We start from the raw sequence: 16,017 nt of genomic DNA on the forward strand, positions 1-16,017 counted from the left end.
TAGTTTTAGTCTTTATATTGATTATATATATATCAAATTCTTAACTATTCTATTATTTATAATTCAAAATTTGATTCCAAAAGTGTTTCTTCTACTTAGTATTAGATCCTTAACTTGAAAACTTGGTGGCTTTTGTTCTTTTCTCTTTGTAGTGGTGATACTATTTTCTCTACAGACAAATAAAGAATCAAGTCTTCTTTTTTTTTTTTTTTTTTTTTTGATCAAATGAATCAAGTCTTCTTAATAGATAGTTTTCCTAGTTTCAGAATTTTTTCTGATTCTTGATCAATTTATTTTGCCACTGCCAATTGATTAATGCCAAATACAAATAGATTAAGCTATAAATTGGAACAATGTAGTAATCTAGGATGAATAGTAGTGGATGGAAGCTTAACCATAACTAAATGGCCGGGGATGCTCATAATGGATTGGGAAAAATTTTGGCTCAAGAAATAGCCCATTATAAAATACAATTTTAAAAAACACAAAAGGTTCGGCTTGTAATTTTGTATAGCTAAAACATTCAGTCTCCCATTGTTTTGTTTTGATTCTAGGGGACAATCGGTGCTAGAGCACGAGATGATATATTTGGTAAATAGCTTTAATAAAATCAGGTTGTATGATTGAATGCAGCTCCTTGTCACGAACAGTTTTCCCGGAACAGTTTGTGACTGTCGCATTGCTTCCGCGGGGCCATTTTGACTGGAACATATATCGTGGTTCAGTGAGAAGGGCGTACAAAATTCAGGCTGACAAGTTTCTTCGGAGGAGTTGGACGGGAATCACTCGACATGTTCAGGTGTCATCGTTGATCGAGGATAAGACTTACGAAGAAAAGAATTAGGCCATCCCTGCACAAACTGGTTGTGATCTTAAGCCGATCACCTAATGAGCCCACAGCAGAGCGAAACCAGTCGAAGATGGTATGATGCACAAACGCTGACTCGGTAATATTAGGTATTATCGAGTGCCGCACAAGTCTTCGGAAATAAGTCCGTGACATCCCCACTTGAGGAGATTGAAAACTCGTTTCTTGTTTGAGAAAATCTTGGATCCAATTTGGTTATAACCTGGTGACGAGTCGCTAGGGTCTTTGCAAATGTTGGTTGACAAAAGAGTGACCATGTTGTTAGTGAGTTTAGTACCTCCACTCTTATGCATGGCCCGAACCTGTTTCCTAAAAACTTTCTCAATTTGTATTGATATTAAGCTCTTATTTTCTATCAGCCTCAATACACACAAGCTTTATATACAGGTGTATGTGTGTGTGTTGCCACGCAATTAATATGGGAAATTGCATTTGAAATGGTTCCAAATGAATTTATGACAAGGCTGAAAAATAAATTACCCAAAAGACCTGAAGGTAACAATTTCAGCATAGTAGCAGCAGCAGCTACAACGGTCAAAGCAGGCGCAAACCAGAACAAACCGCGGACTAAGGCCAGCTTTGACGGTTGTAGCAAAGCTCTACGTTCCATGGCTTTTAAAGGGTGAGTCTCCTCCTCCTTTAGCTAAATCCTTTTGCAATAGCACATCATGGTTGATTGAAGCCAATTGCGACAAATTCTGCATCATAACATTCTGTTTTATTAACGATCGATTATACTTTGGAGATTTTTATCCAACAATGGGATTCATATTTTGAAATTTAAAAGGTTTTTATGCTGCGATTTTACCTTGAAAGAAAAATTAATGAGCGAGAGATATAAAGGTGGAGAATCAAACTTCTCCAGGTTGGTGCATTCATCCAACTAAAAAATATACAAGACCAGGGCGAACAGTTTGCAAATATATACTCTGATGATTAAAAGTACATACAGAGAAAAGGATGTGCGATTCTAAATGCCTACCTCGTCTCCTGAATCTGGAAATGACCCACTGTTGTTGTCAGTTTCACTATCGCTGCAACTGTTTTCACAGAACCGTGATACAAAATAGCTTGTGTCGGCTATATTCTCAGGCTGCGGTACAAAAGCAGCCTGCCAAAAAGTAAGAAAAGGAAAGGCAGCTAAGATTTAAAGAACATTTCTCCCTTGAATCATAATGTGCATTGATGATGACTTAATTATGCAAACCCTGATTCGATCAAGCAGCTTCTGCTTCTTCATCAGCAACTAACATTTATTTTTTTAGCATTATCTGTTTATCAAATATTTCTTGAATGCAAAAAAAAAGAGATGCAGAGTCGAGTTCTCACTTTTTGCAATGCAAGATTGTCCCAGTCAACTCCTTGAAAGAACGGATGTGACTTTACCTGAAAATGAGAACAGAGCTGTTACTGAGAATTTAAACTATGACAACAACATCAGCATCCTTCTGTTGCAGCATGTATCTAGAATGTCATTGTGTCTCAATTCTGTGGCATTAATAAAAAGTAAAGGAAAACGTGATGGAACCTCTGCAGCCCCATTTGCCCCGAGTCGCTTTTCCGGCTCATGGACAAGAAGCCTATTACGGAAAGAAATGAATCTATATGAATACAGGAGAAACCAGTAAAAAACCTTCAAATCAGCTGATGTTGTAGGTAAGTAATATGAAGAAACTAAGATTGATGTTACTTTTTAGGCAGGAGATACACTGATTTTGCATAGAAACACGTGAATAAGACTGAAAATGATACGAAAACGGGAGAACGATTGAGAATCCTTAGAACATACCTGTTAATCAAATCCTGAGCTTCATATGACATCGCACCAGGTACATCTGGCCAGGGCATTTTTCCGTTGAGGATGTTGTCAAATATTATCTGTACCAATCAAAAGGTGAGTCTGTGTGAATTGTACACTCATTGAAAACTAGCTAATCTCAGTGTAACTGATCATAAATGAATCATCTTGAGAATCCTTTGCTAAGAAGACAAAGCTACTATGGTTTAATCAGATGTGTATATATAAATCCTCAGTGTTATTCTGAAAGGGAATTGATTAGATTTCTGTGATTTTAAGATGCCTAAAGAACATTGAACTACATTGATCAAACCATATGATTATGATACCACTAAGCTTTTATGACTTTGAAACTTGCTGGCAGATCCAGACCTAGATTCTATTCTAGACAGGAAAAAACTATGCTTTACAGCAGTAAATTAAAATATGCAGGTACCTCTGGGCGAGCTGCTGTAAAAGGTGGAATTCCAGTTATCAATTCGAACAAGACGATTCCAACAGACCACCAATCCGAAGCATAACCTGCAAGTGCAAGACGTTGAATATAGTTTCCTAGTGCTTCAGAAAAGCCTAAGAAATTAACATTGAGGTTGTATCCAAACCATGTTCAGTTCCAAGAAGAATCTCTGGCGCCAAGTAGTCAGGTGTCCCAACAGCTGAATGCCGAATTCCTTCTTCTTCTTGGTTCTTCGGAAAATGATGAGAACTTATTCTTGGAGATACATCTGACCCATGGCCAGATAAATCAATTGTGTTGTTTATAAGACCAATCTTTGAAAGCCCAAAGTCTGTTAGCTGATAAGAAAAACAATAACAAGTTAGGTGGTCAAGCAAAGGGAAAACAATATTTGCATATGGTTATTTTATATTTGTGTACAAGCGTAAGGAAAAAAGTCTGTGTGTGCGCATTTTCTGCATTTAACTCTCCTTTTATATTAAGTAAAGAAGGACATTTTTCCACTTTTTTGTATGCATTAAGGAAAAAACATTTGACCACCCTACTGCAAAAAAAAATATTAGGTATACGAGAGCTTAAATAACAGACCTTGATGTGCCCATTATGGGCGATTAACAAGTTATCAGGCTTTAGATCACGGTGCACAATTTTCAGAGAATGGAGGTATTCCAATGCAAGAACCTGAAATAAATGCTAACTGTTTCTTAAAGAATCCAACAAACTTTGATATTCCATGTATAAAAAGCCTCCCACTTACCAATTCTGCAATGTATATACGAGCAATTTCCTCGTCAAGACAGCCAACTTTTTGTAGCAGAGAGTATAAATCACCACCATTAAGATATTCCATTACCAAATAGAGGTTATCTCTGCAGGTGAATGAATAAAAAAATCGAACCTGCATTAATAAGATCATGTGTTCAGCCTTTGTAAGAATAATATAGTTGGACAGTAGCAAAGAAGTAAAACATTTACCAGAAAGGGGTATCTGACAGTTATAAGTATATTCCGCTCTTGCAGTATCCTCTCGATGTCGTTTTTCCTTATCATATCCAACTTTTTGAGTACCTGAATATGAGTTAGATAAGATTAGCACATGGACAAACTGATTTTGGATATGCATAACAATGCAGCAATTTTAGTACAACGTAGGGAGCCAGGATACTAGCTTGATTCACTTATATGAGCTTTTCATAACAAAGAATTCCATTCCATCTTACGACTACTGTCATTACAAGAGGTTTGAACAAAATGACACCAACAAGGCAACAACTAGGCTGTATGACACCAACAACTAGGCTGTCTATAATTGGACCATAGAAAGCTCCAATTTAATTATATTTACATTTTATTCTTGTCATTAAAATATATGGTTCATAGCAATGTGCATATTAGAAACTACAGAAGGCAAAATAAACACCATATGAATCTGCAACAAAGCAAACAAAATGCATCTACCTTTATTGCAAAAAAGTCTCCTGTTGTTCTTTTTCGTGCAAGAAAGACTTTACCAAAGGCACCTCTACTTATTGGTTTGATGATCTCAAAATCATCGATACTTATCCTATCTTTCAGCAGTAAGTGTGGGGTAGCTGTCACATGCTCCAAGACGTCTTCACTCTCGTTTACGTTACCCGCTGAGCTTTTATCGGCAGTCAATTCACGAGCATATATATATTTCTCGCTGCAGGTAATATCAGAGTAAATAAAACATATAGGACGAGTACAGTAGTTAAGTATTCTATAACACAGTCAATTTACCAGAGAAGTTTCTCGATCCGCCCCCCAAAAGTATCTATTACAAGTGCTTTCAGCTTGCCCTGCTTTAAGACAGCTTGTATGTCTTGCATGCAGGCCATCAGATAGTCGCAGGACCCCTCTTTCGAGAGATCTGTACTTGCTCCACAGCGGGCAATATCAGAAAGGTCCATCATCTACAAAATAAAAAAAGAAGCTGGAATATGTTATGCTTCTAAATGTTTAATTATACAAAAGATCAGTGAAACAGGTAAGAAAATGATATCTGTATGATCTAAAGAATAGAGACCCACCATGAACAAGTAACAAAATCATGAATCAAAAGGTATTGAAGCTAGGGACTAGCTAAAACCAAGAGAGTTTATAATAACTGATGAGAAATTCTCAACCTATCAATGACATCATTAAAACTCGCAAAATTTTGAGCATCCAAAGTTTTATTGATAAGACATTAAGGATTCTAAGATTCTGGCAACACCACATAATTGATTTAAGCCAATATATATATCCAAAACTCAGCAGGCCTAATTCAATATATAAGAATGGATATTGCAAGGGACAGTAGTAGACTAGCACATGTTCAACATATAACGTGGAACCAATACCTAATCTGCCTAAACAGAGAATATAGCAGAAATATATAACTAACCAGTTGAAGATCCTCTTGCTCTGGACAATGGCGCTCTAGCCAATAGGAGTCAAAGTGACTTGTTCTTGGGGTATTTGTTGAAGATACTGACGTGATGCTACCTGTTGATGATGAAGTGCCATGATGGCAAAGTTTGGCCCCTACATGGCTCTTCAGGTTAATAGGATATGTGCAAGACTCATCTATGAAGGCAGTGTCCATCTCATGCAGATCCTCAAACATTCCCTCTACACCTTTATTCCGCCATTCATTCATCTTGGGAGAACAACCTTCAGACGCAACTCCAGATTTCTGCAAAACAGAGTTTTCCAGGCCACCAGCTTGAGTGAAGGAATTTAAACTTCGTGAATCAATTATCTGTTCCAGTATCTCCTCAAGTTTCAAAAGGCGCTCATCGACATCCAAACAATTGATTTCACATTTATCTGCGTATGCACATATGTAAGAGTGTGGTTCCAGATGTGAGAGAGGAACTTCCTCCTCGCATATCCTGCATATTACATAATCAGATCCACCTAACTCTTTTCCAGGCTCATTTGGCATCTTATCTTCATACTCATCGCTTAAATAAAATCTTTGTTCTACCACTTTACTATCAAATTGGGGTTTCTGCGACGGACAACGCTGTTTAGCAGCTGCATAACGTTCTCTATCAGCATTGTTGCTATTTTCAACTGGTATGGCAGAACAGAAAGTTGTCTCTGACTCCAAAGATTCTTTGTCCTGTCTATTGAACTTTTTACCAGCTTCATTCCTTTGATATTTAGGATAACCAGAACCAGAATCATCAACTCTAGGAGTAGCCCAATCTGTTTCCAAAGCAGGGATGCTTTCTAAACATTCCTTAAATTTACGGAAGGAACTCTCGTCAATTGGCTCAGTCTCCTTCTGAAACATCACAACTCTAGTACAGTGAGTCAATATAAAAAGCAACTGAGAAAACAACCACTTCACAAGTCCTGCTTGGCACTGTTTCCTTTTCCTAGTCAAGTCTTGGACAATAGATTCACAAGTAGAACGAAGTTGGGCAGATGTCATCTCCATACAGGCTTGAGCCAAGTTAAGTAACTCCTCTACCATTTCTCGATCTTCAGGACATGTTGGGTCCATTTTCTCTAAAGCCTCTTTCACATCTATGACAAAGTCATTCAGCTTCTTATCAACAGTTTCCTTAGCAACATCAAATCTTGAGTGAAGTGAGCCCAGAAGTTCCTGAATATCATTGCAACCATAAGATAGAACCAACTAACATAACAAGACCCAAACAAAATGAGTCATTAGACTAGCTATATGGCACACAGATTTTACTGCAATTCCTTAAATTTTTACGAAACAGTACTCAACCTTGAGACAATTCGTAAAAAGCTCAGTAAAAGAAAAGTCTACAAGTTAAGATTGTTGGAGTACCTTTAGATCGTTGTAGCTGTGCGGACGAGGATAGGGATTTTGAACACCACCCCTTGGCCCTAACTCATGGGAAAAGCTCTTTATACCCATTGACTTGGAAGAGGGAAGATTAATTTCAGAAACCTTGACCATCCTCTCTTCTTCTTTACCAGAGTTCTTGACTTTTAACTTAGCATCCTGTCACCAAAACAAGACAGTTAATTCAAAGCCAGTGACTTCCCCATTGAACCTAGATTGAAACCTTAACATAAGCAAAACCACGATTTACCTCATTGCTCGAGCAAACATATTTTGGAGGGTGACAAGAATACTTGGGTTTATACGAAGCAAGCCATCTTGACAATTTTGTTCCTTAAACAAAGAGTTAACGACACTAGTGAGAAGTGATCACCAGCAAGAAATATTATCAACAATGGATATGTAAATCCAAATATCATTTCTAATATCCAAAAGCACATCTCTCATTTTATGTAACCGAGATAACAATTGTTTTTTTCACTATGATCATGTGAAAATTCAGATTACCTAATTGATCAAACAAACCAAAACACGATTCTAACTTAGTACTACAAAACTCTTTAAATCAGTGCTTGCTCCAAACGAGAAAAAAAATATATGAATTAGTATGAAACAATCTTCAAATCAAAACCTTGTTTGGAAGAGCTAGTGGTTCTACCATGTCCACGAGGAACAATACTCTTCTGATTACGATTAAACGTAGGCTTCAGAACGTTATCGGAGAAATCATCAGGTCTAGGACCCGACGGAGCTAACCGAGTATTGATCCGGTTCAAACCAGATGGAATCGCAACCGTAGACGAAACACCTCGATCCTTACGATTCTCTTCCGCCATAGAAAAAATCAACGAGAACAAAATCTTCGCCGTTGCAGGAAAAAAAAAAAAAAACCCTAATACCTCCAAGCTCTGGCTTCTCCGGTACGAAGAGCCGGTATCATCGCCGGAAGAAGCGGAAGGTGAAACTAGGGACGGAGATAACAGAATCGGAATCCAGAGTGAGGTCGGTGAGGATGATGAACACGACGACGACGATGATGATGATGAGAAGAAGGATTCATGAATGGTTTTGGTTAAAGAAGAGCTTAAGTGCTCTCTCTCTCTCTCTCAATGGGGTTGGTTTGGATTTTAGCCTTCAACGACTCGCGGCTGTGACATCTTTCAATTTTTATTTTATTTTAATGTTTTATTTCAACTGTTACCGTTTCAAACATTTAATTAAGATAATAATAATCATATTATTTAATCTTCCTATAAAGTATATTTTATTAATTTTCTTGTAATCAGCATTCAGCAAACAACACATGGGAAAAAATATACTGATTTATGAATTAAATAATAAATTTCTTGTTGAAAAAATCTTTAGATTAATTATTTTTTTATAAGCAAACAACAGATTGGAAATTGATTCTGTTTGTATATCTATATCAAATCTTTATGATTAATAATAGATCTGTTGTTGAAAAAAATAAGAAAGAGGATAATAAATCTGTCTATTGAATGGTTCTTAATAAAACACCTAAAAATTAATAATTTTTAACAAATAGAGGTGTTGTATCTTGTTTAACTTTATAATTTTTAATTAACAAAAAATAAAGATATGGGTTATCTTTTTATTTCAATGTATTCATTTTTACCACAAAATGTTTCATATATTCGGGTTTTATTAAAATGTTTTTTTTTTGTCGTCAATTAAAATGTTTATTATTGTAAATATCTAAATAAATACATCTATATTAACATTTTTGAATTACCTTTTGTGTTCTACTCTTTCATTTTGTGATATTTTTATAATTAACCCCTTGCCATTTGATTAAATAGAAAAAGTTTAAAATGAATTTTGTAATTAAATCATAATAAAATTGCAAAATTAGAAAATAATATTTATTACATTTAATAAAATTTCCTAAAATTTCTCCCTAAGAAATCAAATATATCTCCAACATCTTTATATGATCTTCATTTTTTAAAAATTTATATTATTACATAAACATATGTATGATAAATTTTTTTTTTTTTTTTTTTGCATATGTTGCAATTTGAAGTTTTAGAAACGGATGTATACTACTCAAACGATACAAAATGGATGTACTAAAGTATTAATGATAATTGTGTAGCACGGGTCATGTGATGAAACGGATTATAATTTATGTCGAGAAATTTTGCCTAAGACTAAAGATCCTTACCATTTATGTATATGTTTTTCGTTCTTATTGTAAAAATCTGAACATTCTGAATTTCTTATTATAGGGTTGTGAATTCGTTTCGTAACCTTTTTTAAATATCCTACAAGGCTACAACACTGATACTATTTACATCTCCCACTAAAAATATATATAAAACATATTGTGCATATTCTTTTTTACATCTCCCACTAAAAATATCTTTGAAAAATATATTTTTATATGTACACCAAACATACTATGTGCACGTGCACATTACAATATCTAACATTTTCACGATCTTTGATCAATCGTAAGCAATTCTTGAAAACCAAGCAAATATTAACAGTAGTCTTCTATCCTTATTTTAAATTACGAATTATAATATAATAACAAGTAAAAAGATTTTGCATCTCTGGATACTTCTTTAACGTGTTTTGTATGATCACAGACCTAGTCGAAGATACACTCTTGTTCATCTGTTTTTTTCTTTTAAAATAAAATTAACTTCATCAACATAGAATAAAATGAAAAATAAATAGTAGTATATTATTATATTACAGTATATGATTAATATAGACAAACATCCGGATTTTTTTTATTATATATGATTAATATAGTAGTATATTACTATATTATATGATAAATAGTAGTATATTACTATATAATATAATTATAAGAAAATGATTTAAATATAGGAAATATCAAATATATATCAAATTTTTTTTTTCTTTGTAATTATATTAGAGATTAACCTGTTAACAGAGCGGATATCCGTCTTTTTTTAAATTTGCATCCGCATCCGTATTATCCGTGATTTTAGAACCGTATCCGTATCCGAAAATACCGGGTATCCTTAAAAACGAATATCCGCAAGAAAAACAAATCTAAATACTGGATATCCAGGTTTTTCAAAAAAAAAACGGATATCTGTTATACGTTTTTTAAAATCGCATTATCCATATCTGAAATATCCGTAATTTTACTATTCGTATTTGTTTCTGTTTTTCTAGATACCTGTTTTCGGATAAAATTATGAAAGAGTGAGAATGGCGGAGAATCAAATTTAATTCTTTATATATTAAAAAAAATGAAACTAATCCTACCGACCACAATTCATAGATATGTATATATAAACTAATCCCACCGACCATGATTTACATATATTTTTGAATATTAAACAAATTAGTAGAATTGTTTGTGATGGTAAGCAAGGTATGACCATAACCGTACCCGTATTTTGGATGTAATTGGACAATTTTTAAATAGTAAATGATACAAAAGAAAGAAAAGAGGATTTAGTATTAAGATTAGAGATATATAAAAATGTGTGAAAGAATCTAAAAGCCTCCTATGGTTATATTTTACTGAGAAATGAAATGAATGAAATTTGTATTTGCAAACGCAATCCATACATGTAATAAGTTAATATGAAATTTACATCTCATTGTATCTACAAAATTTTGCATTTAAGTAACATCTAATAATCTTTTTGATATGAAAAGTAAACTAACAACACATAAGCAAAAACAAAATAAAATACTACCAAAACATAAGCAAATCATACAAATTTATTTTTATGTATGTAATTTGTAACATAATAAATTAGTTAATTACTTCTTATTACTTTTGAAAAATAGTGTGATGAAAACAAAACTCTCATGTATAAACACTTATTGGTCTAGTATACTCCACTAATCAATAAGTAAAATTATACAATAGCTTATGTATGTATGTTTTTTCTGTAGATTTGTACTTTAATTCCACTAAAGTGCAAATGTTGAATGAACCTATATTGACAAACTCTAAATTTTTGGGTATTATTTTACTATCAAGTGGACTCACTAATACTAATAAGAAATAGCAACTTTTGTGGTCATTATAGTCTTAAACAATGGTAAACAAGGAAAGGACTATAAATTTTTCTAGATATCCTCCTCTGTCAAGACTTGAATCCACATTATACAACCAAAAGAATGGAGACTTTTTTTTGGGATGTAAAGGGAACTAAATATCTAGGTTCCATGTAGTTTCTGCAGTCAGTTTTGGCGTCTTCAATTCCTCGGCTAGATTCATTGAGGCACATACCTGTTGAAACCGTAAGAGAAACTCATTAACCACGACTGAGTGCTTATGAACAATGTACTAGAAAACGATTCAGGCATTCTTTCACGATATCTCGAGATGATGTTCTAGTTGCCCCTTCACATTTACATGTTCAACCCAAACAAACCAACAATTATAGAGTAGAAGTCAGTTTCTGAACTATTGGAAAACCTGATATGATATTCTACCCAACTTCCAAAGCCATGTAAGAGAACTTATTTCTATAACGAAAGGATTCTATTTCAATTCTTTGATCTACCCTCTCCCCAAGATCACCATGGATCTTTTATGCATTTAATGAAGATCATACCCATGCCATTAGCAGCTTCGCATAAATCATATCAAGTTTAAATCACTGCACTCTTTCTCAAATTCTTAGAAGCAACAATGATGAACAGCATGGGATGGGTTAAGAAGTTTTAACCTACTAGAAAGAACTAAATGTAATCACAAGAAGAACAGTCTCATAAACTGCACATATATGCTTCTTTTGTAGCACAGATCTGCAAAATTCAATCTAGTGTATCTAGTGTCAACTGTTGGGATAGTGATATATGCAAAATTCAATCTACCCTGCCAAGAGAAGTTGCCCAACGAACACAAGAGAGAACTGAAAATAGTATTTACCTTGAAAGTTCCAGTCGATTTGGAGTTCCCCGACCATTCCAAACCAAACATTTTACTCGAAGTCTGATAAGTTGCCTTGAGATTAGCACCAGCATCAAGTTTACGAGAAACCGCAAAGTCCCACACATTCTTAGTCAAGTCATAAGAAGGCTCAAATGTAGTCATCCCTCCGTGTACATAAGTATACTTGAGCTTACAGTTCTTCGTTCCCACCATGTAATTAGCAGACAACTTGTTTGCCGGATCAATCGCAAGGCTCCCGTCAACAATTGTCCGGTTATCTCCTCTCATATGAATATAAGTCAGATTCAAAGGTTTCTCTGCAATTCTGACAGTGTTCATGAACTGAAACCTAACATCCTGCATCATAAAAACCAAAAATTTCTAGTTCAAGTTCACTCATTTCCATAGAATCAATACAAACTGAACCTTGTATAACGTCCTGCATCATAAAAACCGAAACTTTCTAGTTCAAGTTCACTCATTTTCAGAGAATCAATACAAACTGAACCTTCAGTAACATCCTGCATCATAAAAACCAAAACTCTCTAGTTCAATTTCACTCATTTTCAAAGAATCCATACAAACTGAACCTTGAATAACGTCCTCCATCATAAAAACCGAAACTTTCTACTTCAATTTCACTCTTTTTCAGAGAATCCATACAAACAGAACCTTGTGTAATCTGAGAATCCGAACCAATTTCATCTATTTCTCAGTTCTTATAGGTTTTGAACTAAAAGGGTTAACTTCAGAAATTGGAAATAAGAATAAAGGAGTGACCTTTTTAGGGACGTTGTAGTCAATGATGAAGAATCCAGGTTTCTCAACGGCGAGAGAGAGACCGTTCAAGCTAGGGCCGGCGACGAGGGCAGCATCAGTCATGGTGGCGCGTAGCTTAACATTACCGGCGTTGAAGGCAAGAGAAGCAGTGCCACTGCTCTTGTCAACATCGAACTTTCCCTTGAAAGAAGCCTTCATCGTCATCACACGATAGCCGCCGCTTCTGAGTATTTTTCTCGTTGACCCTCTTTCTTAAAACATGTTCTAATGTTGGGGGTATTTTCTAAAGAAATTACAATTTTTTCAAAATTCAATTTGATTTCAAAAATTATTTTTAAATTAGTCCTGCCAACCTAAACCGAACCAAACCGAAAAGAACCAAACCAAACTAAATCTATACAGTATACACTAACATTTTTTTTTTTTTTTGGTAACAAGCTTTCAAATTAAAAAACTTATGCCCAATAGGCTTACATATTTCCGGATTAGGCCCATACAAAAACCCAGTCGGACCAAATCTATTACATCAAACCAAACTAACCAAACAAAAACCAAAACTGATCTAGTTTCGGTAGACCAAAATTAAACCGGTCTTCACCCGAAACGCTAATCTACAATCGTAAAATACGATGCAGCCGCCACCCAAGAACTGCAGACGCACGACGGAACAGGTCCTCCGGTGTGCCTGGATGACGCGGATCGAACAAAGTAGGTGATCCAGGATGTGTTTGCCTCTCTGCCACGGTAGAGAAGCTTTGAAGAGGAGGAAGAAACCGAGCCGTAGTCGTCGAGAATGCTTCCAGCTTTGCCATGAGATTGAAGCCCGGTAGGGAGTAGATCTAGGTTCCGTCGACAGTGATTTAGTTTCATCCGGCCGAAGTCAACCTCCCCAATCGAACGACGGCCACAAGAAACCTCCAGGATCGCCAGTCCCTAGATCAAACCGTCTTCTCCCTCAGTCGTCGCCGAGATGTCTTCCTCTTCCACTCTGCGTCGTCTCACCATCGAAGAGCTCCTCGATAGTGACTCGCAGAAGCTTTCCCTCTCTCCATCTCCCTTGATTTTGTTTAGATGGTGAAGTCGAGTAAAAGCAGCAGATCGCGGATGAAACACCATGGACCACATGTTTCTCATCAACGTCGGCGAAACCCTTCACTCGGTGCAAAAACTTGTGATCAGAAGAAAAACAGAAGAGAGAGGAGAGAGCCGCGAGTAGATCACATGCGCTCTCCTCTTACAAATGCGAGTCCTTATGTGAAAATGTTACAGTATACACGAACATATTACAAAAAACATACAGACCCATTAGGATATTTCTATATTTTTTTAGTTTGGATCCGATATTTCTTTTTTTTTACAAGGATTTTTAAAATGTTTTTAAAAATATTTATAAAATTCTTTACAAAAAATATTTACAATGTTTTTAAAGGGTTTTAAAATTTAATAAGTGTTAGGTTTTAGAAGTTAATAAGGAGTTTTAAAGTGTTTACAAAGGTTTTTAAATTTTTCTTAAAGGGATTAAAAAGGGTTTCATTAAAACTAGTATTCTTAAGTGATTTGAGTTTAATTGAGTTTTTATATGAGTTTTATGATTTAAAGAAAGTTTCATATGATTTATTATAAAATATTTTTAAATTTACATAAATCCATGACATTTTTTAGATTTTGTATTTTTAAATAAAGAAACCCTCTCAAATCCTTCAAAATCATTAGAAATAAAATCCACAAACTTCCCTAAAAGAATTTGAAAAGATTTTACAATAATCATATACCTAAAAATCATCAAAACCATTTAAAACTTATAAAACTCAAATCACTTACAATAGTAATTTGAATACACCCCTTAAAATCTTCCAAAATCATTAAAAATCAAATCCATAAACTGTTTTCAATAACAGTGGATTTAAAGTAAATGTCTAAAAATCATTAGTTCAATAATACTAGATTTCATCAAAAACTTGTAAAATCCATGACTAAATAATATATGATTTGTAAATTTTACACAAATAACTAAAATATTAGTTTGAATACACCTCTTTAAATTTATAGTTTAATATTTTTAGATAAATTTAAGTTAAAATTTCAGATTCGGTGTCTAGATTTATTATAAAAGCATTTTTATAATTTGTCAAATGAGAATAAAGAGCCAGCTTTATTTTATACATTTTCAACCTCTTGAAGTATAACTCATGTTCTCTAAGAAAAAAAATCACAATTCATAAAATAGTAACTAATTTATTAGATTTGGTTATAAAATATTTTTAGACATAATGATAATAACACAAATTAAATAAAAATCACGAAAATATATTTCCATTAAATATATATATTTCAAAATATAATATAAGATACAAATCTCACATCTAATCAGTTTCCTAAAAATTAACTAAAATAAAAAACTTCATGTATATCATAATACTCTATAGTATCAAACGTGTATATCAATAAGACATACACCATTATGATACGTGCCTACGTGCCCTACTAGTGATAATTCAAAAACAACTTCTCAGTTTTTACTTTTGCCAACTTAGACAATTTCACGTTTTTATTATTTTTTGGTGTATTTTTTGTATTCAATTCTTTTGCTTTGGAAACTGTTCTTAAATTATTTTATTGACTTTTTATCTAAAACCAAATTTCCAGTCTTTTAATTTCATCTTTTCCCATTTGTTGATTTATAATTTTGTCAGTTTTTTAAATGTTTGATTAAATGTGATTTTTTTTCATTCTTATATATATGTTATTACTGTGATGATGATGATAATAATAATATAATCTTGCGGATTCTATTCTCATTTGGTTTGTGTGCTTCTCTTCGCTTTCCTCAATTCTCATCTTCCTCTTCTTCTCTCTCGAGAAACAAAAGTGGTTTGGTTTCTTTCTCTCTTCTCTTTGTTTTTTCCTTTTCTCCTCAAATCAGTTTCCTCTTTCATTGGTCTTTCTTATTTATTTTAAGCGTTTCTTCTCAAATCTCAACCAAAACCTTCTCAGATCGATTGAATTTGGTGGGTTGTTGTTTTTTTTTCTTCTTATATTTGTGTGTTTTTGTTCATTGTTATGTCAAATTGAATCTTTCTCTTTGGAGGGTATGATGAAAAATCGAGTCTTTGAATGGATCTCTCTCTGTTTTGTTTAGTTCTGGTCTGATTTCTCTATGAAAAGTTTTGTTCTTTGTTTTGTCTTGGCGGCTTTGATAACCAATAGGGGCTTTGGTTTGTTTGATTACGAGTAATGTTTCTTGTTCCTCATGTAGCTGTGCTGGTTCTTTGATACGAGACTTTGTAAAAGTTTTGATCTTTGTCTTGTTTGGTGATGCTGTTCTTGTTGTGGTTTGTGTTAATTGATTTCATTAGCTATATAGCTTATGTCTGTTGCAAGTGCC

General features: G+C 34.0%; 3 protein-coding genes across 7 annotated transcripts in view; 1 reads left to right on the forward strand and 2 right to left on the reverse strand.

The window, feature by feature from the left end:
• Positions 1-428: 428 nt before the first annotated feature.
• LOC17897537 (probable serine/threonine protein kinase IRE4) lies at positions 429-8,084 on the reverse strand. Of its 4 annotated transcripts, none has more exons than XR_002835354.1 (18): positions 7,587-8,084; positions 7,206-7,288; positions 6,938-7,114; positions 5,531-6,742; positions 4,885-5,057; positions 4,582-4,807; positions 4,099-4,191; positions 3,881-4,021; positions 3,712-3,804; positions 3,269-3,461; positions 3,103-3,188; positions 2,658-2,746; positions 2,397-2,448; positions 2,198-2,254; positions 1,851-1,979; positions 1,677-1,751; positions 1,349-1,566; positions 429-1,170 (listed from the first exon to the last, which is right to left on the reverse strand). XR_002835354.1 is itself a non-coding variant. In XM_023789158.1 (17 exons), the coding sequence occupies exons 1-17, from the start codon at positions 7,789-7,791 to the stop codon at positions 1,468-1,470; spliced, it is 3,156 nt and encodes a 1,051-aa protein (XP_023644926.1). In that variant the 5' UTR covers positions 7,792-8,084; the 3' UTR covers positions 1,194-1,467. The 4 variants fall into 4 exon arrangements, 2 of the variants coding, with proteins under 2 accessions (XP_023644926.1, XP_006306377.1); XR_002835353.1 differs by having other exon boundaries at positions 429-1,184; XM_023789158.1 differs by lacking the exon at positions 429-1,170 and having other exon boundaries at positions 1,194-1,566; positions 7,614-8,084.
• A 2,880-nt stretch (positions 8,085-10,964) lies between these two features.
• LOC17900157 (outer envelope pore protein 24A, chloroplastic) lies at positions 10,965-12,885 on the reverse strand. The gene is made up of 3 exons (XM_006303282.2): positions 12,633-12,885; positions 11,850-12,209; positions 10,965-11,204 (listed from the first exon to the last, which is right to left on the reverse strand). Exons 1-3 carry the CDS (start codon positions 12,834-12,836, stop codon positions 11,124-11,126), a joined length of 645 nt encoding a protein of 214 aa, XP_006303344.2. The 5' UTR covers positions 12,837-12,885; the 3' UTR covers positions 10,965-11,123.
• Positions 12,886-15,405: 2,520 nt separating this feature from the next.
• Positions 15,406-16,017, forward strand: part of LOC17898128 (probable E3 ubiquitin-protein ligase RHG1A) — a 3,899-nt gene continuing 3,287 nt past the window's right edge. Inside the window, exon 1 of one of the 2 annotated variants that reach the window (XM_023789549.1) lies at positions 15,406-15,503. The gene's annotated coding sequence lies outside the window, so the exon portion shown is untranslated. The other variant, XM_006304837.2, reaches the window with a different exon arrangement.

Source organism: Capsella rubella, unplaced genomic scaffold, assembly GCF_000375325.1.
Source record: "Capsella rubella cultivar Monte Gargano unplaced genomic scaffold, Caprub1_0 scaffold_1, whole genome shotgun sequence".
Taxonomy (NCBI): domain Eukaryota; kingdom Viridiplantae; phylum Streptophyta; class Magnoliopsida; order Brassicales; family Brassicaceae; genus Capsella; species Capsella rubella.

What these genes read in the sequence shown, in the direction of transcription:
- LOC17897537 (XM_006306315.2), bottom strand. Translation starts at nt 7,791, where the DNA reads ATGGCGGAAGAGAATCGTAAGGATCGAGGTGTTTCGTCTACGGTTGCG. An exon ending in AGCAAGAGGATCTTCAACTG is followed by an intron (nt 5,058 to 5,530) that starts GTTAGTTATATA and finishes TTTATTTTGTAG; the next exon opens with ATGATGGACCTTTCTGATAT. An exon ending in TTCCAGATTCAGGAGACGAG is followed by an intron (nt 1,752 to 1,850) that starts GTAGGCATTTAG and finishes TATATTTTTTAG; the next exon opens with TTGGATGAATGCACCAACCT.
- LOC17900157 (XM_006303282.2), bottom strand. Translation starts at nt 12,836, where the DNA reads ATGACGATGAAGGCTTCTTTCAAGGGAAAGTTCGATGTTGACAAGAGC. An exon ending in ACTACAACGTCCCTAAAAAG is followed by an intron (nt 12,210 to 12,632) that starts GTCACTCCTTTA and finishes TTTATGATGCAG; the next exon opens with GATGTTAGGTTTCAGTTCAT. An exon ending in AATCGACTGGAACTTTCAAG is followed by an intron (nt 11,205 to 11,849) that starts GTAAATACTATT and finishes CGGTTTCAACAG; the next exon opens with GTATGTGCCTCAATGAATCT.